Genomic DNA, 24787 nt, shown 5'->3' on the forward strand with positions numbered 1-24787 from the left:
ATGTTGGACAAAAAGGTGGTACATACATGTATGCCTGAGCCCATTTACTAGTGCAGTATTCACTCCAACACATTACAAAGAACCATGGTGTTAGGCATGTTGGAGCTTGACTGAATTGGGATTGTTAGGGTTAAAGTCCCACAGAGATTTACTTTTACACACTGTTGTGTTATTTTTTCCCTGTCTAACAGAGAAGAGCCCCACTAAGATAGCCCCCTTCTCTCCGACGCGCCACATCCAGCCCTTCCCCAAGCACAAGCCAAGCAACATGGACAAGACCTACGAGGAGCTGGCCAAGAAGGTCTTCCGCAACAGCCGCTATGACGAGTCTCGCTGCCCTAACTATGAGTTCCCCGATGAGATCCCCATTGAGAGTGAACAGGAGAAGAAGAAGGGAGTGGAGAAGCAGATTAGTTATGCCAGGTAAAAATGGAGTCTTTAATATAAGGTGACTTTACTAATACACTGGAAACACTTTACTCTTTGAGTCACTGCTAACTCTTTGCAGTACTGTACATACATGTACATGTAGCTACATTTGTACATGTGCATACAATGTCTGTATGTACAATGTACATTGTATGTGTTTGTGCTCCCTGCCAATATGGCTCATCAGGTCAGCATACATGTATCTTCGGTGTCTGTACATGTGCGTGGCATACAAAACGACTTTGATGTCATAAATTTGATGCCAACCCAGTGCAGGTTACTCCCCAGCTGCAAGCATACCCCTGGTTGAGGAGAGGTAAATGGGGTGGTGTGGCTTGCCCAAGGACACAACATGTGGTCAGCAGCACGGTTTGAACCCCGACCCTCTGATTCTGAAGCACAAACTGTAATCACCAGGCCACACTCCCCCGTAATGGAAGTTGTGGTGCTGTAGCTGAACAATATTCCATGTTTCTTAAAGCTACTGCTTCTAACAAAGAACGAAAAGAAATCCTAACACTACAGTTCTGCAGCCTTTGTTAAATTTGTTGGGGGAAGAAACCCTGTTGTTTACAACTTGGAGGAAGTCACAATCTTCGCTTCATATTTTTAGCAGGGCATGTCTGTGCATTAAAAAACATATCTATTTTTGGCATCCATGAAGCAGTTTGAAGGTTTTAAAAATGATTCATAGAGAACTACACACGTTCACACTTTTGTGATGATTTCCAGAGCGCTACTGGCATGTACCACTGTATGTAGTTATTTCAAACATCAAGTACGTGTACAAAGTGCTGACAGCATTATATACCAAATGTAAATTGGGATCTTTAATTGCTCACCCATTCAAAGTATGTCACCATTTAAATACAATGACCCTAAAACTACATTTGGCCAAAAATGTTATTTCAAGAATCATCGTCACAATTGTCTTCAAACATCACCAGCGATAAAACCTCAGTTTAAAAGTGAAATAATATTCAACAAAGGCCCTTTGAAGGCCCATCTTTTGAAAAAAAAAGGTGGATTTTATAGACCGTATTGTTTGCCTAAAGCCCGGTTCATGCTTCAAGCGAATGCGAATTTGACGTCATGAAACATTTGCTGTGAAATTCGCCCGAGTTGAAATATGTTCAACTTTTATGTATTCGCAGCGCGAATACTTGCCACGACGTCACAAATTCGCGTTCGCTTTCGCGCAGAGTATGAACCGGGCTTTAGCAGGGATGTTAACAAAGATATTGTGTACAACGGTTGTTGACTATTGTTGAAACAAGTATCCTGTGTCATTTTCTTTGTTGTTCCAAACTCAGAACACACAATAATTTTGGGTTTTTTTTGGAAGAAACAGGTTTTAGGTTGATGGTATTTAAATGGTGAAATTATTTGAACGGATTGAGCAATTTAATATTTTTTTTTAAATATGAATTATATTTTTGGGGGTTTGGCTTCCGCTTTGTTTGACTCACCCTGTATTTTGTCTATTTTTGATGTTCCAACCTTTGAAAACTCTCACTTTTGGGTAAGGGTTTCTTAAAATAACATTTAACTCCTGAAGTGTTATTGCTTTGAACTTAACCCTCCTTATAAATCTGGTAAATCCTCTACTTTAAAAAGAAATGGCGACACCTTCATTTTTCTTTATCTTTAAACATGTTAAAAGGGGCATCAAACCAAACTGTAAGTGTAAGGTTTTTTGACGTGTTCATCAAATACAAAAAATCATTCCAAAACCCTCTTGGAGAATTTTGAAGGATCTCAAGTACCAAAATCTCTGCAAATCCTATCAAGACAATAAGTTTCTACACAAATTATCTGCTGCAAACATTTTTTGGATAAAAAAATAATGCATGTAGCGCAATGTGTCCTAATCCTTACAAGCAACATGGCACGTAATATGACAAGAGTACAAATGAAATTGATGGAAAAATACCTTTTATTTTTCACCTGAACTGGTATCTTATCCTTTTTAGTCTTATTTTAAACCTTTTCAGATGTATGTCAAAATATTTAAGAAATTGCACATATGAAAGATGATTGCACAATTGGCTTACAGTAATGTTTCACTATTTGAAGCACCATTGGAAATGATGAAAATCACTTCTTTTACATAATTGGCATTTTCTCAGCAACCCAATGTGCTGTTTTTGTGATTGTTTCTAACTGATGGATTTGAAGGAAAAAAATCTCAGCTTTAATCCAAAACATAAAATTTACAGATCACGTTTTTGGAAAAAGGCAAATGTTTCAGGGTTGCATTTTTCTGCTTCAGGTGCATACATACATGTAGACGCGATACACAAGAAAATCTTCAAATTAAGGCAAACATGACAGACAACCTGTGCATTGAGGAGGGGGTGACAAAGTTCCCAAGTTATGTATGCATACATACGTACATAATCTGGAGGAAATGTGCATACTTTGTGCATGCGTAATTCCGTTACCGTTTCGTAATTCCGTTACCACTTGGAAAAATGCCAAGAAATTACTATTTTAAAGTTTTTATTTTTCATTTATGTTTATAGTAGGGTCTTTTCTCAACATACATGATTTGAAGAAAAAAAACAAGAACATTTGTGAAATAAGTAACTTTTGCCATTTTTTTGGTAACGGAATTACGTGCTAATTTTGACATTTTTAAATGAAGGCCTACACTATATATATTTATATATTTATATTTTTAGATTTTTTTTTAATGACCCTGAGTAATGTTAGTAACTTGTAACATCATAAAATAAATCAAATCTTTTCCCTATAATTCAGAAAGTAATACATACACAAAATTTTATTTTTTTACCAAATCTGAACGTTTTTAATCATAAATTGCAAAAATCACTGTTTTTAACAGAAATATGTATTTTTTTTCAATTTCGTTTTTTGAACTGAATTCCCCATTTAATTGAGGTCTGGAAAAAGTACAAAAAAGGTTTAATATGTAAATATTTATTTTTGACATTTTTTGCTCTCCCATGGAGAATTGCCCATATACTTGTACACATGTACAGTGGCTGACCTAGGATTTTAGAAAAGGGCGGTAGATGGGCGGGGATTGAAAAATCCAAGATTTGTTAAGGGGGAGGTGCATGAGGCGTTAAGCATAAAACAACCAAAGGCCTAAATCATTGGATCATTACCGGTATTTGCAATATGGGTGATGACCACTGTTGCGTTAAATGATTAACACAAATTTGCATTTTGATAAACCAAGGATGAGGTTGCATGCGCATCCCATAGACAAGCTGACCAGATGTGCATTATGGAATTATTGTCCTTGATTAGCTTCCAAATTGCGTTTATACTTACATGTATAGCGCTGCCAGTTTTTTTTTTGCAAGTGCTGTGACTGGACATTGCTAGTGCCATATGGGCGGACTTTACCACATACTGAGAGCATAATGACCACACCGAAACCATACTAGCACAAATAAGACATTGCATGGTTTGAGTTTGCCCCATAGAGTGCACGCTCCAATAGCAAAAGGCTTTCACGTACCGTACCGTAGGAGAACCGGTACATGCATGACCCCTTCACAAGGATACGCATCGTCGTCTTTATTCATCTCTGTCCAAAAATGAAGTCACATCGTGCATAATTTGCATACCCGATTGGCATGAAAAAAGCAATACATACACATGTATACAGTATGCTCAACATAAATTTACTGGAATGCTCTTTCATATATTTGCCTGCCAAACGTTCATCTGGTCAAGAAGTGTTACCGGTACCGGTATTTTCAGGCATTTCACCGGCTTTGTGACAAAAGTTTTCTAAGTTAAGGTTAACTAATTACATGTACCGGTAGTACACAAATTTGTAGACGGAATTTCATCGTGGAAGGCAAATTGTACTTGGACATGTTGGATGTATTTTTATGTACGCGTGGATATTGTAGACCACAAACATGTAAGTTTCTTCTTGTTGATGGAGATTATAAACACTGGTTTTTTTTTTAGGAAGAACGGAGACGTTTTTAATCTAAAAAGGGACGTAGTAGATTTTACTAAGTACGTGTATGTATGTGTACACAGGTAAATCATTACAGCCTGAACATAAGGTTTTTTTATTTGATGTGGTGAATGAAAGTAAAGGGGAAAAAATGGTGCTTATCCCTTTTATACAACATGTACAAACTGATGCAAGAATATGTGTGAAGCAATTGGCAGTATAAAAAAGTTAAGTAACTTTTATGATTCCCAACTTTCAGACCCGTACTTGTTATTTTTTTTGGTTTCGTTTGCTTGTTTGCTTTACTTTTTTGGGGGTTAATTTTCGTTCTGCCTGTCTTTGTGAATTGCACATTAGAGTTTGGGTGTGTGGTTCAGAAACTAAAGCGATTGGCTACATGCAATATTAGCAAATGTTAGCTATTTTATTCAAAACAGCCGCTTACATTTGTAATTTTTAAATACATTGTAGTCATCATAGTAAATCCCATTTTAGCCGTCACATATGTCATGTACATGGTTTGAGTAGATATATCAATACAGGCATTTCCCAATACAGTGGGTCACCCAGAGGTTGTTACGGAGAGCCTATTTTTGAAGTTAACGGTTGACAAAAGCATTGAACTACCCCATGTCGGCAGACAACGTGAGGATATTTGCCATAGATCATGTAGATTGGGGCATAGCATTCTGCCGCTTTACAAAAAACACCTTGATGAAAAGAAGAGAAAACTAGTCTCTGTTGTTAGTTCTGTTTCTATAGGCCTTACAAAAATGCACCTTTAATTTGACGTCATGTGATGACGTCATCGTGACATTGCTTCATTTTTACATCTACAGGTATAGCACCTCCTGCTTGTCTTGGTGTGTGCCAAGTATAACGGCAATCAGATTGATTTTATAGTACCCAAAGTGCCATGCATGATGAAAATGTGTACAAGTGCTGTGGGAAACGACTGAAAAAGAAGGGGAAAAAAAAGAGACAATTAGGCCCCCCCAAAAAAGTCTCCGGTTTCTGGTATGGAGCTTGCCCAAAAAGTGGTGCGGCGACGCGGCTTTTTTTTTTTTTTTACCTGTTTTTTTTTGCTTCAAATGTCGGCTGATGACTGCAAATGGTGCCAGACTAAACTTAGTGCAAATATATGGGAGTCCAGAGAGGCCACATAAAGCTTATTCTCGATCATATCCCCCATCTAAAAACACGTTAAAATTGTGCAGCAGCAGGATTCCAGTCAAACCAGTGAGTTTGGCAGTTTTGAGACATCATCTTTTATTGAAAAAAAACTTTTTCATTTTGCCGACACGCATGGCTACGGTGACGCGCGCACATACCAGAAACTGGAGACTTATTTTTTTTTGGCCTTATCAAAATACAAAGGCTGTTTCGGCAAGTTGCCCAAATAGCCAAAAATATACTCGAATCATATGCTTACAAAACTACTGACCGGACAAACAAACAGCTTTAAGTGTCCTGGGCTGTGGCACATTTGTCTTCCGTCTCCCACAATGCACTGCGACTGTGAAAAAGGACTGTCCGTGGCAACCTCTGGGTGGCACACTGTATTGGGAATCGCCGTATTGTAATAACCGAACAGACTTTTCTGTCAAACATTTGGCCACAGAATTTCAGCAGCAAAAAATCACTACCTGAACATTATGCTTTGCATCGCCAAATCTTTTACTTTTCTTTTGCTTTTGTGCGTTGCCCAAATTGACAGTGAAAATCACTTTTCACAATCTGTGTGAGCTTTTGCCACATCACCCTGTGTTTCATGAAATTATGATTCCAAGATGACATCCGATGACATCCGATGACATCCGATTGAAAAACCGAAACAAAAAAAACAAACAAAAAGATTAAAAAACTGATCAAGTTCAATGAAAATTTCATGGTGTTTGGTGTTCTGACATGTTTGCCTGAAGGGAACTCTGCCTACAAAATTTCTCCTTTTCTCCTTTGGAATCTTTTTATGTTTAGTATTTTTAACATTTGGTTTTTGAAAAACAAGTTGCATTATTGTGTTTGGCTAACCGTTTGCAAATTTTCTTTCCTCCCTTTTCCCTCTTTTTTTTCTCTTTCTTATGCCCCTCCCAATTACCCACCCCCTCCTCTGCCCACATAATGGCTTTATCCATCTTGAACTTTTCATCTGGGTGACCTCCTGTGTGTTTTGTGTGCCTCCATTTACAACACGTGTGCAGTGCTAAAAAGCACCATCACCACGGCGATAAATTAGCTCATTTGAACCATCTCCATGACAACACCGCTTTGAGAACCAACGAAGCTAGCGAGTGAGTTAATTCCATTTCGGTGCTAAACGTGAATGTACAGTACATGTAATGTGTGGTTTGTTTTTAGATGTTGGAGCGCCCTCTGTTGACAACATTCAGAATTGGCTGGCGAGAATGCAATTCTACATTGTACAGTGTATAGGGCTCGTTCAATGACGGCCATCTCTGTAGGAGAAATGCAACTGTGTATTTTACCAATCAAGCATGCATTGCGCAGTGTTGAAAATGTTCCAAACACGCGTGCTTATTGCTCGAAATGTGTTCGAAATACGACGCAGCCGATGCGCGTTATGCAAGTTGACGCTCAAAATGCTGATGCACTTGGATGGTCCGTAGGAAATGACGTCATTTGAACGAGACCTACATGTATTTGTGTGTGTGTGGTTTAATTAAACCCATCTTATTGATGCATGTGTCACATACCCGTACATGTACATCTAATGTATTTCAATCACAATACCGTAGGAACATTAAACAGCACTTGAATTCCCAGTTGGAACAAGCAGTGTTTTCCCAGTGTTATTAAAAACACGTAGACTTGCACGAAATAATGCCTCATGTAGGCTAAGAAAATGCTACAGCTCAACCGCCCATGCGGATGTGCCAATGACGGGGCCCCTCCACGGGTAGCAGGGCCGAGCGGGACCATACCGTGAAGTCGCTCAGCCGAAGCGATCAGACGTGATTTGCAGGTATGCAACATCCCCCCGGGGCTGACAAGCTTACCCCGGGGAGGGACCACCGTCCCCTTAACCTACTTGTTCATAAAACAGTTAAAAACAAAGATGGAGCCTTTGATGGCGTTCTGCGACAAGATACTAAGTTGGCTCTTACTAAGCTTAAGGCCACAGTACTTGAGTTTACTACTAAGTATCGCCCCTCGAGCACCGATCGGTATGCCCTCAACTGAGGTAGACGCTACTCCGAACCGGTTCTTAATGGCCGTAGAGATGGGGCCAGCCTTTTACCCCCTGTACTGCCCCTTACCAAACTAGACTGCTATATTAGCATGTGCATAGCAGTTCAATAGCATTTAAACAGCATGTGCATGCTATTATAGCATCCACATAGCATTCACAGAAGATGATGACTTGATGACTGCTAACTTTAGCAGTCCATATAACATTCTCAATAGCATGCAGAATGAAAATAGCATTCCAAATAGCATGCGAGCTTCAAAGCATTCTGCAAAGCATGCAAGTGAAAGAGGGAGGACTGCAAATTGAGTATAGCATTCCAATTTAGCAGTCGGTTGTAAAATAATTTTAAAGTATAGCATTCCTTGGCTAAGCATAGCCTGCACAATAGCATTTCAATAGCGCCCCAAACTGCCCAAGAACTCAGTATCTATCAGTGTTCTCCAACCTGTAAAAATAACCTGGTGCCCTGCCAAGCTTTCTGAGGCACCCGCCATAAAGCTTCAAAAGCTGCCGTCAAGCTTTCAAAATTGCCTGCCATGCTTTAAAAAAGGACAAAATAATAAAAAAGACAAACAAGTGGGACCACCCTGACCTGGTATATTTTGGCCAGAAACTCTGCCAAAAGCAGTAACATGCAACACTTGTCAAACTGACAAGCCTGCCCATTGTAGCAATCAATCAGGTCAAAAGTCTTAAGGCCAAACTGCCTCAGAGTCCCTGGTCACTGATGTGTTAAAAAAGATGATGCTGAGCCAGTATTTTACTTAACTGTTAGTGTTACTGTGTGAGAAATGGCCTAAAAGCTGTTATCCGTGTTCATCTGCGAATAGCGCTCCCTAGCATAAAGAAATGTATGACTGCAAATAGCGCCCCAACATAATTATAGCGCACCCCTCCTCCGCCTTTTGACGGCGCATCGACCTTTTATTTTCGAAGTTTGAGAACACTCATCTATGCACTCTGCGTTGCAAGCATTCACCAGATGGCGCTCCAACTGTTTATATTGTTTGTGCAAACTAGTGCCTTAAGTTGTAGCCTTCATGTCTAACGTGTCATAGCCACATGCATCTCACATTTTCTCAGTGTTACTTTCAGATTCTTACAACAAATATCACCAGAAGTTAGGCGGGCAATTCCAGCATTACATGTAAAGGGCCTGTCACATTATATACGATCTCATAGGAGACCCTATACGATCTCATAGGAGACCCTACGGCGACCAAAAATATTTTATAAATTTAACAATCGCAGCGAGGACGCAAGAAAATGACAACTTTCTGTCTCAAAGAAGCTCAAGCTACATGTACGCTCATACTGTGCTCTTCCCACGCTTACGATGCGTTCAACTCGCTCTCTATGCGCCCCTGTCAAGCTCAATTACTCGATCTAGTCGCTGCGGCTGTGCTGTCACTGCGCTCACACTACGCTCTGCTTGCTGTTGATACGTCCTAGTAGCTCGCGTCACGCTCTCTATTCGACCAAAATACGCTCATGTGACGTCACTTGCGCTGCATAAATACCACGACAAAACGGTCAATGCACAGTCCAGTTTCAAAATTATTCTACAAGTTCATCGCAGTCGAGTTACTTTCTCATGGAGACTACATTGGCTGTCTTGCGCCTAGGCTGCTTCAATGCCACTTCAATGTCGCACGATTCACGCTCGCACAGCGCCCGAGTTGCGTCGTTACGGCGCCCTGGCCAGAGCGCAGAGGTGTTGCGATTGTTTTGAGCATGTTCAAAGACCTTGGCGCTCATCGGAGACCATTAAGACCCTCTGGCGCCCATCTGGCGACCTATGTAGTTGTCGCTGCGATCTAGTAGTTGTTTTTGCGCCCCAGCTATTTTTCAAGGACGCAGTGAGAGCGCATATAAGATCACAGACAGTGTGACAGGGCCTTAAATGTCTACGACAGAGCTAAATAAAGAGCTCAGTGAACAAACCTAAAAATGTATATTTCTGTCTTTAATACATGATCACATCCATCATCACACCTCGCTGCATAAATAAACTCTTGTTATGCTACTCAGAATTTGTGCATGTTGCGGCACTTCTTTTCATTATCTATTTGGTTAATAGCAAATAATTTTCCAGACCTAATCTTAACCATATAATTCTTGTAACATCCAAACATTTGCTGGCTGTTACTCAAAATACAGCCCCCAAACTTACCCACCAGTGTACATGTATGGTTTTGTGATTTATTAGGGACCGTTCTCACTCCTGCAAATTCCAACACCATAATGGTAAACTCTTCACCCAAACTGTTGGACTCTGATTATGGTGGTACATGTATGCTTAACCCCTTGTAAAGCACCAGTTTACTAGTGCAGTACTCAACCCAACAGATTCCAACAAACCCTGGTATTGGAGTTTGACTGGATGGGGATTGTTAGGGTTAAAATCAAGAAGTAAATATAATAATGCAAGTATGCAAGTGCCTTGGAAATCAACTTTTGATTTTCCTTAATAATTATTTTTTTGCTTTGTAGAGGCACACCTTAAATTTCTAGTTTAACTTACAAATGTATACTTTTTGCATGCTTATCCTGTTTGCATGTTGCAGTAGCATGTTGTTTACTTGAAATCGTTTTACTTTGTCTTTTTGGTCTGTTTCAGTAACTGCCACTTTTTGGGTCATGAGTAACTGTCACTTTTTTGGTCATGATTTTCTGTTCAGGTGATGATACAATGTTGTACTTTCCTCACGGCCTGAATGGGAAACTTTTGCAAAGCTGCAGAAACCTTGAGAAACATATTTTTTAAACATGTGAAACTACACATGGTCCTTTATAAAAAACAACACTACTGGTTCACCTTCCCCACCCTCACTTGTTTCTTTTCCTGAGAAATGCAGATCTGTGCATGTACACATCCACGAAATTGGTACAGAAATAATTGTTTGTACAGTTTGATTTTATTTTTAATTTGTTCATCAAGTCACTGCACAACCTGCTTGTACAACACATCTGTCTTAACCCTCAACTCCCTATAATTGACTGTTACTAAGTTAGAAACCATGTCCGTCAAAATCCATCACTCACTCTGCTTCCAATACGTAATGAAATCCACCAATGAAGTGCTGGTGAATATGTACATGTGTAACAGTACACAACACCAGTACAGGATGCTAGGCAAAATCAATCAGATTCCACTAGCACTGCTTCAGGCCTCCAGGCCCAAGTCCATCGAACTCCATAGAAATTAAGTCAAACTAGGCCAGCAGGATCAAGTCTCCCAATCTCCACCGGAATGGGAAAGGGGGAGGGGTGGATTTTGATGGAGTTTGGAAGGTTACAGTTAAAAAAAATGTCCTTTGCATGTATAAATTTGCCAGGGACCCTCCCTCTACAATGCTCTAGGACAGATCCAGAGGGGGAGGGGTGGTTGTGGGGGCTAACCACCCCTTGCAACTGACCATGTTAAGTTTTTACAGATTTATCCATTTTTTAAGTTCCATAATGTCATGACTCATTATTGTAAATTTGAGTCCTTGTTTCAGGTCTTTGCAACTATTATCAGACTCATGGGCATCGCCCATGTTTGATCTGCTGACTCTGGACTTGTTGGAGAATGTAGCCACACTATCCAGCTCTCTGTCCATGTAAAATATGAGCCTCTATGACCAAGTACTGATAATAATAATAGCATCTTCATTCATTGTTATTCGCATATGGGGTTGTCACTGAAATGACAAGTAAAGCAAGACAACAAATAAAGAAAATCATTGTTGCTCAAAGGCGTTCACTCAGCCCCAGCTGATGAGCATATTGTAGCCTGGGTTGCTGTTTGCACATCATGTAGTACGTTTGAGGGCATAGTGTACATGTATGGCTACTGTTGTTCGGGGCAAACCATCGCTTATCGGACTCTATGTTCAAACACCTTGACCATGGCTACTGATAGGGCAACATGGTGAATGGCCAGTCCAGGTTTGATTTTTGACCCAGCTCAAGACATGCTGGCCTTTTTCTCTGCTTTTTGTGTTCAGGACTAGGTCCCGGACCATGGATTACGATTCCTGTCCACTGCCGCAGGAGGACGAAGCCTCCCTTACAGACTCGCTGAAAAACGACTTAGACAGTGGAGATGATGCATCAGCTGTCTTTGATCTGGAATTCCAACGAGTGTCCATCAGTGGAGACGACAAAAGTGGGGTGAGATACGTAGTGATATAGACAGGGCGATGCAATAGTTTTCTTAGGGTACGGACTTTGTGCGTGAGCTTTGAGGGCACTTTTAGCCTAGCAGGGAGGTTGAAATAGTTTCAATGGTAGAAATGGTCTCGATATCTCATTCATCAGATCTATATTAACTCTAACCTTCCCAAATCCTCCAAAATCCTCTTTGCAAAATGGGGGATTTTGCAGGATTGAGGCTATATGTCAAAAATGGTTAGCTGATTTTGTAGGATGCACTGTGTCAAGATCTTAGGCCGGACCTTGTGTTGTTTGTGCTCAGCCATGCATAAATTTAGGCCATGATTATACTTGAGATCCTCCGCTGCGCTGCTCCAGGATGTCACTGGCTCTGCCTCAAAATATTGACACTGATTTCTGGAGGATTTTGCAGGAATGAGACAGTGGTCACCCCTTCAAGGACCACAATCAAGGAGGATTTAGGCTGTGTGCAATTTTTACATGGAGGCAGTTGCAGGATTTTGCAGGATTGAGGTTGCTAAAACAGCCTAAAGGCGTGGCCTTTCCAAAATTCTAATGTGAAGAAATTTCCAATTGTATATGAGCCTAACCCTCAGTTTCACCCTTTCTTTCCCCTCTATTCCCTGACTTTAGGTGCCACCCCAGGACCTCTACGATGCCTCTAGGTCCCTGATTGATGCCCTTGTGGTCCGGGAGAAGTACATGAAGATGGCATTGCAGTCCTTCCCACGCAAGGCCGCGTCATACTTGCGTAAGATTGACGGAAAGCCCATGGACAACGGGGACTCCATCAGCCCAGTGCATGATGCGCAGAGTATGTATTTATTTTTACATCCCGCATTCAGTTTCATTTGTCTAGTTTCATCACACCCCATGTACCGGTAGTTCTTGAGTACAGTGGAACGCCGCTATACCGAACACCGCTATACCGAACATTTGGCTATACCTAACATCATCCTTGGCTCCCGGTTTTAATGTACAAAACGTACCAAACGTTGTTGTTGAAAAAAGTCAACAGATTAACAAACAAAAATAGTTACATCGTGTTTGAATGTTGAAGAGTGATAGATGGCTATAACTTCCTTAAGGAATAGAAGGGAAAACCACCCGTTGCTAAAGTTTCGTGATGACTCCTCGTGCTGCCGAGGGATGTGGAAATGCCACTTCACTATTGGTAAAAAGAGGGTACCGGCGGTTCAAAATCGCTATACCATGTATACCGAACGATCGTTATTACGAACACTTTCTGTGGATCCAACGATGTTCATTATAGCGGCATTCCACTGTATCAGCAATAAGCTTTTTTTTCCCACTATTTCAACTGCACGTGATGATGTGAGCACATCAGCTTCCATGAAGCAAGGTACCAATGAAATAAAAAAAAGTTCTTGTTTTGAGGTTAAAGCATGGGTTAACATGTTTTGTATGCTCCAATATTTGTACAAACAAAAGTTTGCATCTTCTTTTTCATAAAATGAAAAATTGCAGAATGCGGATTCAGTTACCATGTCCCCGTAGACTTGTGTGCATTCATCTGCTTAGTTTATCTCCCGAAAGTAAATCGTTAAACCTGATTTGAACAGGGGCACTTAAAATGGAAAAAAGGATTATACTGCAAGATTTATGTGCTTACCTGTATCTTGTTCCCAATTTGCACATGCACCTGCATGTTGACGCTGGATCAAGCTTGTTCCAGGTGGGACAACATTGAGAGCTTGTTGCTTGTTCTGATCAGGAATGCACTCTGCTCTAAATTGGGCTGTGAAATGAACAAGAACAAACATGCCAAGGTTAATCTTCAAGTGAAGGTTTTTGGCTGCATGTTGAATTGTAAACATGTTCTTGTATGTACATTGCAATTTAGTACATTAACCATATCCCCCTTGGCCCTTTTTGCTAGAAAACATTCTCAATCCTCCAAAATTCTCCAAAAAATTTTACACTTCAAATGAAGGATACCCAGCGCCTCAATCCTTTAAAATCATCAGACAGTCCTGCCTCAAAAATGCATTCATCCTCAATCCTCCAAACTCCTCATGTGCTTCAACACCATTCACCCTCAATCCTCCAAAATCCTTCTAGTGGAAGGACTCTCTCAAGTGACAAATGGTATTATTGAGAAAATGTTGGTCACTGCCAGGGGGCGGTTGCCCCTTCCGCACCTCTGGATATCCGCCACTGACTACATTGTATACATTACATTTGTAGTCAGTATACATTTGTATACATTACATTTGTATATGACAAACATACAATGTGCTGTACTTGTTTCTCATATAAATTGTTACCCTTAAACAGGTGCATCCACAGCAGAGGCTGATGAAAAGGCTGGAAGTATGTACATTGACAGTGTGTCGTGTCATTGATTGACTGATTGATTGATTCCATGACTGACTAACTGAATCATTTTTTGATTGATTTGAATAAAGTCCCTGACTAATCTTAACTTTATAACGAAATGATGTAAACGCTCACATTGTTTGCCGCACTGTTCAACAATGAAGTGAATATACAATCTCATTTGTCAAGTACACTGTATAAAGCTGCTGCTCCCTGTGTTGTGGTGCTTGTTTTTAACCAAATTAAAAACATCTTGTTGAAGAAGATGATGATTTCTAGCACAAGTGTTTCCGTCACATTTTAACTGAAACTGTTGCACCTGCACATTTTACACAAGGTGTGTTGGCATTTTTGCTCACAAACTATCTACATGTAAAAGTCTGTCTTCCATCTGTCCATCTATTCATTCTAAATAGTGCAGGTTGGTTAATGCACTTGTTTCATCAAACATGGTACAGGGGAACGCTGGTATAACCAACATCGCGGGATCCACAGAAATTGTCCGTAATAGCGATCGTTCGGTATAGCAATTTTAAGCTGCCGGTGCTCCGGTACTCACTTTTCAATAAATAGCACCCTTCAGAACTTCACCAGCCCACACCCTGGTAGTTACTGAAAGATGGTAGTTACCGAAAGACGACTTTGAACACGTGCGGACTATTGAATTATGTTATCACACAGTTTTTGATCGTACTATCTACAGCAATGGTTGGCTTTCAGCTTCTATTCCTTAATAATAGCCACTTGTCGATCTTCTGTTGACTTTTTTCAACAACACTGTTCGGTACATTTTGTACATAAAAATCGGTAGCCAAGGACGATGTTCGGTATAACCAAATGTTCGGTGTAGCCGAATGTTCGGTATAGCGGTGTTCGATATAGCGACGTTCCACTGTACCGTACTATGAGTTTCTTATCAGTTGTTGCCCTTATTAACAGGTGCATCCACTGCAGAGGCTGATGATGAGGGAGATGACAGTATGTATATTGATTGATTAGTTTGTCACCCATTGAATGAGTGATTTTCCGATTGATCAATTGAGTCAAGCCAGTGAGTGATTATGATGTGACTGCAAAAAGCTTGATGACTGACTTGACTCTGTACAAATTGACAGAAAAGAGATTTAGATGGTTTGAATTACTTGGATGAGCAGGGTCAGTTTGCCAGTGAGCAGGAAGGTTGTCTGGCCAGTTAGAAGGTTGACCTACTGGTAGATCTATACACTGGCAGGGTTGAAATCTACCTTGTCATGTAGATGGCGTCCTGGCTTGTAGGCTGACTTGCTGGTTGGCTAGTTGGAAAAACTGGCTTCCTGGCAGCAAAGGCATTTTTGCAAGCTACAAGTAGAATGTGGCCTGGGTTTGTGAGGCTGGCTTAGCTTGATGCACGCATATTGGCTGACATGCCACCAGGCAGATGGGCACAGTCTTTGAAGACCTTCTAGATGTTCGAGAATTGGCAAGCAGATTTGGTCAGTTGGAAATCGGCTTGCTCTGTGGAAAGCGGACTGGCTTCTTACCAGGCAGCCTGGCTGACTAGTTGAAGGTTACCTTGCGGTTCACAAAGATCGCTTAGTGTCTTGTCGAAAAAAAACTAGGAGCCTGGCAAAATGGATGGCTGACTCTCAGTCAGGCGAGCTTGCTAGTCTCCTGCCTGCCTTGTCAGGTGGAAGGCGGGCTTGCAGTCTTGCTGGCAGGCAAGCAAGCAATTGGAGAGGTGGTACACTTGGATGCTCAGTGTGAAGAGGAGCATGAACAGCTGTTGCAATTTGGAAGCTAGTTGTGTGGCTGCTGCCTTCCTGGTCAGACGTCCTAGCTTGCATGCTGGCTTGCTGGCTGGCACGCTTTGATAGCTGACTGTCCGACGGAGAGGCTATCTTGCTGGCAGGCCAACAGGTGATCTGATCAAAGACTGGTTTTGTTATGCTTTGTAAAATATGGTTTCCCCCTGTTTTGCCTGAACTTCTGATGGACTCAACCACAACACTGGCATCGGGAGGCTGACTTGCTGCTGAGGTGAAAGACTATGTACAAGGTTGTGTCAGATGTGTCCTTTGCTAGCCCGGGGGCAGCCTTGCCTTCTGGCCTGCTGCTTCCAATTGACTTTCAAGTGGCACTGCTGTGTGGTCCAATTTGCAGAGGGGGAGGGAACTTGGGGTGGGTGGAGGGAACAAGTGGGAGGGGCACAGCCCTTGAGCTGTCGCACTGGATCCCCGACTGGCCGACAAGCTGGCTTGAAAAATACGCAAAGCTCAAAAAGCTGGTGGCCTGCTGTCTGTTAAATGACTGACATAACTGCCTGATGACTGAATTACAGCGACTTGTTTGCGGTGAAATGTATCATACTAATTTGCTTTACGAAAGATTGAGGTGTAGATTTGTATGCACAGTTTTTCTCCATCACATCAACAATGCTTCATTAATTGTATATGTACATGTATTATCTGTACTACATGCATTGTATTACATTGTATTACATTGTATTTATTACCTGGCAAACTCATGAAATCATACATGTAGAGTGCACGGATGGTGTTGGGCAGCTAGTACCCGGAGTGCTAGGCAAGGTTGATGTTGATGGTACATTTGTACAAGTATTAATCGGTTTAAAGAAATAACCAAATTTGTCATTTTGTCTAGATTTGGACAGTTTGATGTGTTCACTAAGGGAAATGTTTCCTGAACTTGGTCTGCATTTTTGTTTTCACTGAAATATGGTGTGTTTTTACCCACTTCCATATTTTACACAAAGTGTGTCTATCACATGACATGCCAAAAATGAAAGTGAGTGAGAATCTTTGCTGTGACTTTGCTGTGGAAGTTTTACACTTTTGTAATCTTCAAGGATGACTGTGTGTGTGCTAAGTATTTTGACTCTGTGTATAACTGCACCTTTGACTCTTTTTCAGTAGAAATATTTTTTTTCACGAGTCTGTGCAAACAAATCACGTTTTAAGTTGGTCAATTTTTTTCAAATCACATTTTCGCGTACATGTACATTTCTCCCCCAGAATTGAAAAATATTTAACTTACGCAATACCCTAGTAGTTAACATGTCCCCCCCCCCAAAAAAAATCTGTTTTAATTAGGAGACATTATCCTAAAGATATTCGTAGCTTCATCAAAACAGAAATTCTAGATCTTCACAAACATGTGGCATACCGTACATGTATGTTTGTACACAGTGCACGTGTGTATAAAATGTATACATTTTAGAACAGATTCGTCACTTCGTCAAAACGCAAATCGTGGAGGCTACATCAATCTCAATATAGGACACATGTAAAATCAACGAGACTAAGTGAGAATAGAGACACATTACTTCGTCAAAATGAAAAATTGAGTGTGTTGTACATTTTTTAAATACTCTGTGTACTTAGTATATTTAACAAACAACATGGATTTTGTGCCTCGGAATGTGGTAATTATGTAGAGGACAATCATAAAATAAATATCCAAAAAAATATATCAATATCCAAGCATGTCAGATTACTTAAAATCTGGGTTTTGGATGGATTCATCAGTTCGTCAAAACGATGAAGATATGCTCCAGCTAACCAGTTTGTGCAAATTGCAAGCTTTCACTAGCTCTTATGAATAAAGCTCAATAGGCACTAACATGTATGTGATGTACATGTAAATGTACTCTACAAAGCAAGTAGTACTGTGCGACAAGTAAAATATAGTTGCTACTACCCGACTTGTCGCAACTATTTGCCATATAGTTGGATCACTACACTGATACAGCATTATCTATGTATGCTTTGGACAATGTCACACCCAGTCAGTTTCTAGTGTTGGTGGAGTTATATTTAAGTTGTAACGAAGCATCAATGGGTCACGGCACCACGAGTAGTCATGACACAACTAATCCTGGTGCTACGACTAGTCGACTATAAAAAAAGTTGAGGTTGCTACTACATGTACAAATAAAAGTCACCAGTGACGACTAGTCACAATATTCGCACAGTGCCACGAGCAAGATGGTTCGAACATGCCAATAGAAAAAAGGGTATTCTCATGCAAGTACATGTACAAGCACATGAACTATACCAAGGAAGACTGTACCACTAAGACTCAATCTCCACCCTCCCCTTTCTTAGACCACCCTATCCATCCGCCAACCATGGTGGGTGACCCTTTTGCCTGCGAGCTGCCAGATCCCATCCAGTGCGAGTTTCAAATGAAGGGTGGCATCATACAAGTCTACGAGAATCAAGAAGACGTGGAGAAGAGCAAGCCGATTGACCTGCCTTATGTGGACAAGACAACGTTCCTGGCTGACTCCAACAAGCTGATGGCACTCATTGCAAATGGCCCGATGTAAGTTCATGCATGTCCTGCAGCTACATTTACAACCACTTTATATTTGCTGGTTGTAGAAGGCCAGGCAGTGTACATATCTCACTGTCTGACTTACTGACCTCCATGGGCTCTGTGCACAAGTACCCCAGCAACAGCCAGAAAAGGAGAGTTGGAGGTGACCTAGACTGGTTCCCGGTCCATCCACTGCATATTTCGAATGATTAAAGTTATTGGGGGCAGGGATTAGTCTCGGAGACCATCACAAGTTCAATTCAAACGTATTCGCGCGCTGATGACTGAAGACGCTCCGGCTTCTCTTTATGCATATTCAGGATAACTAAGTCATGCGTACTTCGCGCGTGAACCAATCCCATACGCACACGTGGTGTCCTGTCCAAATGGCTCTAAAAGTGGTAAATACGTGCCCTCTTTTGTAGGCGCACAGATCCCATAACGCCTTTGAATTGGCTAAATCTTGCCCATTATTTAGACAAGAGGCATGAAAAGACTTCAAATTGAATAGTCATTCCGAATCAAGTGAATAAAATTTCGCAAGCTCTGGGACCAGCTTTACTGGGCTTGCCATGTTTTATTTTCTTACCTATGGGCTCTGTGCGCCAACAAAAGAGGGCGCGTTTTTATTACTTTTGAAAGCCTCTTGGACGGGACACCACGTGTGCGTACTGTACTGGTTCCTGCGCGAAGTTCGCACGACGTATTTATACGGAATGTGCACAATGCTAAGCAATAGCGTCTTCGTGCATGAGCGTCAGGCGTCGTCTGTGCACGAATACATTGGAATATAACTTGCGATGGTCTCCCAGACTAATCCAAGCCCCAAATAACTTTGGATTATTCGTAATACCCAGTGGTTGGACCGGGAACTAGTCTAGGTCTACCCCAACTCTCCTTTTCTGGCCGTTGAAGGGGTACTTGTGCACGGAGCCCATAGTGTTCCCTGCAGTCATTTCGTGGAACTGTACCACATGTAACCGTTGCCATATTATGTTTATTGCGCAACCCATAATAACACATTTCGGGAAGTATGGGCTCTACTAAAGTCCGCAACTTAAGTGTACATGTACATGTACCGGTAACTTGCAGTCTTTTTAGGTGTCAGTAGATATTACTGCCTATTAATTTATCAAGACTTTTTTTTGATGAAATGATGATCTGGGGAATTCTGTACAACTAGAAAAGCCCATGTGGTACTGAAAGGGTTAATACTACAAATTATGGTGTCGCAAAAACCCGATTCGATAATGTTGTTTCTATACTGCCCTCTGGTGGATATGAAATTCCATGGGATACGATCGCGCATGCGCAAAACCAGTAATGAACGCACTGACGCAGACCAGACGTCTGTGAACAAAATAGGGCACAGAAGTGCCAGGAATTCAACGGTTTTTCGCTGTAAAACTGAGAAAATCCCTACGAACCCATGGTGAAGGGTGATACATGTAGATAAAAGTGCAGCCAATGGGCACAAAACAAGACACCACAAAAACTGGAAAAGACAATGTCGTTCCCAGGGCGAGCACGGGAAATGTGGCCAAAAAGAATATAGTCGTGTTCCCTAACGTGGCGCACTTCGAAGCTTACCCAACTTTCCTCGTGTAGTGTTGCCAAACCTCTTTGTTGATAAACCTCAAATTCATGCAGTGAAATACTGGTACTTTTACCTTTTTTAATGCTTGCTATTTAACCTCTGTGAACAATTTCGGTTTCATAAAATTTAATCCGAAATGCAAAAACGGTCGCGTCCGGAAATTGGGCACAAATTGGCGGAGTGTTCCCTAAACGTGGCGCACTTGAATAAATCTCAGAAAATTCCAAATTAACATTTAAGAATTTCTGTAAACTTGATAAATTCTGATAAATCATTATTATCTTTACTTACAAACCCAGCCAGATGTTTGTCAGAAAATTATTTCCTTATTTTTCGGGGCATTTTCAAAGGGTTCACTTTGCACTTGAAAATAAAATCGGAAAATCACGCCAAAATAATTTTTTCTTTTAATTTTGTAACTGGTAAATAAACTCGCGATTTATGAACGGGAGTGTTTAGAACTTGATGAAATTTCACTTTCTGTGAAATTTCAGTTAAAACTTTTGCTCTAGCTAGGCGCTACAGGCGAAAAATTAAAGTGCGCCACGTTAGGGGCCGCGCCACGTTAGGGTACATCAACAATACACATCTAACTACTTGTCTGTCAATTGTTTTCATCATCAGAAAATCGTTTTCGTACCGGCGGCTGTCATACCTATCCTCCCGGTTCCACCTGCACAGTCTGCTGAATGAGATGAAGGAATTGGCTGCTCAGAAATCTGTGCCTCACCGAGACTTCTACAACATCCGAAAGGTATGTAAGACTTTTCATAAGATTGCATTTTTTGCGTCGGGTGATGTAAATCAAATTAGGTTTTGCCCTTCACTGACGTATAAACACTGTATACTCAGCGTGTGACCTCCCGAGTGCAAGTTGGAAAAAATCACTCGGGTGGGACTCGAACCCACGACATCCTGCTTTCTAGTGCAGATGTCTTACCACTCGACCACTGAGCTAACGGGATTGGTTAGCTGGTTCGAATCTGATGTACATAGCAGCGGGTATCGCAGTAACTATTCACAAGATTGAATTTTTTGCGTCGGGTGATGAAAATCAAATTACGTTTTGCCCATGTAAGACTTGGGAGTTTGCATGGTGGAAAGTCATTCGATGTGAGGTTTGCGGGAGCACCATGTTGTCAAATCTCTCGTGTGAATTTGTGGGCGTATTCAAAACCCTGTGCACGAGTGACTCGCGAACAGTGTTTTCGGGTTGCTGATTACAAAGGCCCAAGTGCGTGTGGGGTGCAGCTTGCCAAAATTCAAGATGGCAGCTGCCGTATAAAACTCTGAATTAAATGAAAGGAAAATAACCTTACGAAAGTAATTTAAACCCCAAAACAGCTATACAAATTGGCAATGACAAGCTCACTCTATGATAACGTACAATTTTTTATCGTTTAAACTACTCCTGCATTGGATGAGTGCTTTCAAGTTTATCCACAAGATTAAGTTGTGGTAGGGGCCAACCACAACTTTGTTCTTGATGTTCTTCATCTTCTCCCCAATAAATGGGGAGTGAAAATCCCGTTCGCAAACACTGGTGGCATGTTCGCTCGTCATTCGAAGCCTCATTCTCGTGTTCATTCAACACGAGCACGAGGTTTCGAATGCGCCCAAGGGACTCTGAAAATTGTTTCGGCAACTCAACGTTTCAAACAGTATGTGCACAAAGATCCCCTCAACGTTTACAAAGAGAGAGTTAAGGGAAACCACTGAAAGGAACATTCAAACGGGAGACCGATAGAAGGGACATTGTAATGCATTACTTCATCAACTGAAAATAACGTGAGGACGCAACTAGTTTGTGCACGTTCAGAATAAAATAAGCTGTGCGTACTTCGCGCTACAGATATCCGCATGTATTGATATTCTGCTGACCTCTGATGATAAGGGATGAACTTCCTATATCTCTACTTGCACAAATAGCCAGCGCATTCCGCATGTTAATTTACAAAATACGGGTTGACCACTTGTGCAATTTTTCCCAACGTTCGCTGTCCTTTTGTGCACTTACGGGAAATCATTTGCAAATGTGGGCCATGTTTGCATAAAGGGAACGTACACACCTCTCAGTATAAACACTATGAAACAGTTACAATATGAAAATTGTTATCATTACATGTTTTTTTCTTTCGCTAGGTGGATACCCACATCCACTGCTCATCTGGAATGAACCAAAAGCATCTTCTCCGCTTCATCAAGAAAAAGATGAAAACCGAAGTAGACAGGCCTGTCTGCAAGAATAAAGACGGTTCCACACTGACACTAAAACAGGTCAGAAAAATTATCTGCATGTAGTTGCCAACTTTAACCCTAACCCCCTAGGCTCTTGCACTAGAAAGTATACCAAACCTAACAAATTTCAACAGCTGCATACAGGTCTGTAAGTAGTGGTACCAAAACTGCCAAACTCCAACAGGCCTTGTACGGGGAACAGTACTAAACCTGCCAAACTCCAACTGTTGGAGTTTGATTGACCTGGTATGGATAGGCCTATGCATTGTCGAGTGATTGGATAGGGATGGTACCAAACCTAACAAAATAAAGCAATATGTACATGCACATTTGACCACAAACTGTGCTGAGGACCGTGGGTGAGCATACCCACGAAGAAATGCCAGTGAACTCCCTCAAACTCCAACGTGTTCACAAATCTCATGCCCTTCTGCCCCGAACCTCACAAAATTCAACAGGGTCTCACTGGGCCTTTGGTACCCAGTCAATCAAAGTCCAACACCAGCTGGCCAGTGTTCGGTACCAACCCTGCCAAAATCAAGCAAAACCCGCTGTTGGAGCTTGATGGGCTCAGGGTTGTTAGGGTTAAAGGTAGAGTACATCATGTGTGCCTTTTATTCGTTTGAAGCAACAAAAGTGCTCGAAATCTAAAGAAGGGTGCTGAAGAACTAACCTAATGAAGTTTTAGTCCAGTGAATGCCGCATATTTTGAGGAAAACAATATTCTAGGATCTCAATTTCAATTCAATAGTTGCCGAGTCATGTTTGAATTACGCCCGAAATCAGCGTCTGGAACACGCTCTCATACAGCTGATGACAGCTGTACGATGTCACGCACTGAACCGACGAATTGTAACAACTGCGCGCATGTGTGCATCTTATCAATGCTTGCGGCACCAGTTGCCGAATTAACAAGTTATTACTAATGGAAATTTCCAAAAATACGCATTGTTGGAAATGACCTTGTTTTATTGTTTTCTTCAAAATGACAGCATGCCAGAAAAAATAATTTCACAGGGAGTTTTCCATTACTATCTTTAAACCAAGTAAGCTTTTCAACAATAATGTTGTCAGTTATTTTTCGGATAGCTGCAAAAGATGGACTCTACCTGTTTCAATCATTACATGAAAATGAATTTCTACAATGGTCTGGTACCCTAGCCCCAACTTGTCATTGTTGACATGGTATACAGCAACTCAAGTCAAAGTTCCATAATGATACAAAACAGAGAAACAGTCTCTCCTCCTCATATGAAACACTTCAAGAATGGTTCAAGTTCAACAATGGCCTAACAAGTACGTGACTTGACTTGTGTCAGACATAACCTCCTGAACACTACCTCTTTTCAACGGGCAAACACTCCTGAAACCTTTTAAACTCCCTGGGAAGCATGCCCGGCCGGCCGGCAGCCATTTCGGCACTCTTGGCCGTATTTAACCTCTCACAATAACCAACCCTGCCCTCACAGGTACCCATCTACTCCAGGGTGGAGAGAAGCAATGAGTGACAAAGTGCCTTGCTCAAGGGCACACGCACCATAACCCCGGGCAGGTCCCAAACCCACAACCTGCAGAATTACCCACAGACCACAAATTCAATGCTCCAGAGTCCAGACCAGAGCAATTCAGTGCTCCAGACCTCTGGGCCACGGCACTCTGTTCAGGGTCGAGTTACATGTACAAATTTAACCCCCTATAGATACAAACATACATTCTGTGCAAGGTTGTCCCTTGAGTCAAAATCAATTAAGTGACAGTTTTAAACTTTTTAAGAGCTCCAAGCCTACATAAAGCAGGATTGACTGGCTGTGACTGTTATGGTAAATTGATTCAGCTACATGTACATGTATATGCTTTGACTGTAGGTGATTCCTAAGCCAGCTGACTTGCCTACTTTTGTCTGCTGACTGAATTTGACTTGTCACAGTGCTTGCTCAAAATATGATCTTACTATTTGTGACTAGCCTGTGTAAAAGGCATGGCAGAGGAAGAGGATTGCTTTTTTGACTGTCTGACTTTTCACACAGCATGTAGGTTACAGAAGAAACTCATTGTAATATTTTTTTTTACTTATTTGCAATTTTGTCATGTTGTAATTTTTTTGTAGGTGTTTGATAGCCTGAACTTGACAGCCTATGACATTAATGTCGACACCCTGGATGTACATGCTGTAAGATATCACTATTTGTTTAATTAAATACTAATTTAAATAAAACTTCTCCGCCTCAACCAAAGTGACACCACCGCCCTGACTAGGAAACTCAGTCCCCAACAGAATCCACACAACAACCAACAATACAACCAACACAACAATACCAAAACCAGTAACGACCCAGGTTAACATAAGCTCCTAACCTTGTTACCAATTATTCTCACAGTGTACCTCACTGAGGTGCACTCACTTACCAAATCAACCACACTTTATCGCTCTTTATTACAAGTTCACAACTTTAATACAACAATTGAAATTCTACAATCACAAAGTATGCCACTTCTGACACCATTTGTGGCGAAACCGGGGGTTGGCAAAACCCAGGGGGAATGGTCT

The 24787-nt window shown here is 41.3% G+C and overlaps 1 protein-coding gene across 8 annotated transcripts in view; it reads left to right on the plus strand.

The window, feature by feature from the left end:
• The window catches only part of LOC119732937 (AMP deaminase 2-like), a 48464-nt gene that overhangs the window by 12086 nt on the left and 11591 nt on the right, over positions 1–24787 (plus strand). For 5 of the 8 annotated variants that reach the window (XM_038206516.1, XM_038206517.1, XM_038206521.1 and 2 more), the window contains 10 exons: positions 192–423; positions 6577–6666; positions 11579–11744; positions 12381–12561; positions 14046–14081; positions 15027–15065; positions 18191–18410; positions 20626–20755; positions 22144–22278; positions 24347–24409. In XM_038206516.1, the coding sequence (XP_038062444.1) occupies positions 192–423; positions 6577–6666; positions 11579–11744; positions 12381–12561; positions 14046–14081; positions 15027–15065; positions 18191–18410; positions 20626–20755; positions 22144–22278; positions 24347–24409 (1292 nt within the window). The remainder of the gene's footprint in view (positions 1–191; positions 424–6576; positions 6667–11578; positions 11745–12380; positions 12562–14045; positions 14082–15026; positions 15066–18190; positions 18411–20625; positions 20756–22143; positions 22279–24346; positions 24410–24787) is intronic. The other 3 variants (XM_038206518.1, XM_038206520.1, XM_038206519.1) reach the window with 3 other exon arrangements.

The sequence above is a fragment of the Patiria miniata genome, unplaced genomic scaffold (assembly GCF_015706575.1).
Source record: "Patiria miniata isolate m_02_andy unplaced genomic scaffold, ASM1570657v1 HiC_scaffold_25, whole genome shotgun sequence".
NCBI lineage: Eukaryota > Metazoa > Echinodermata > Asteroidea > Valvatida > Asterinidae > Patiria > Patiria miniata.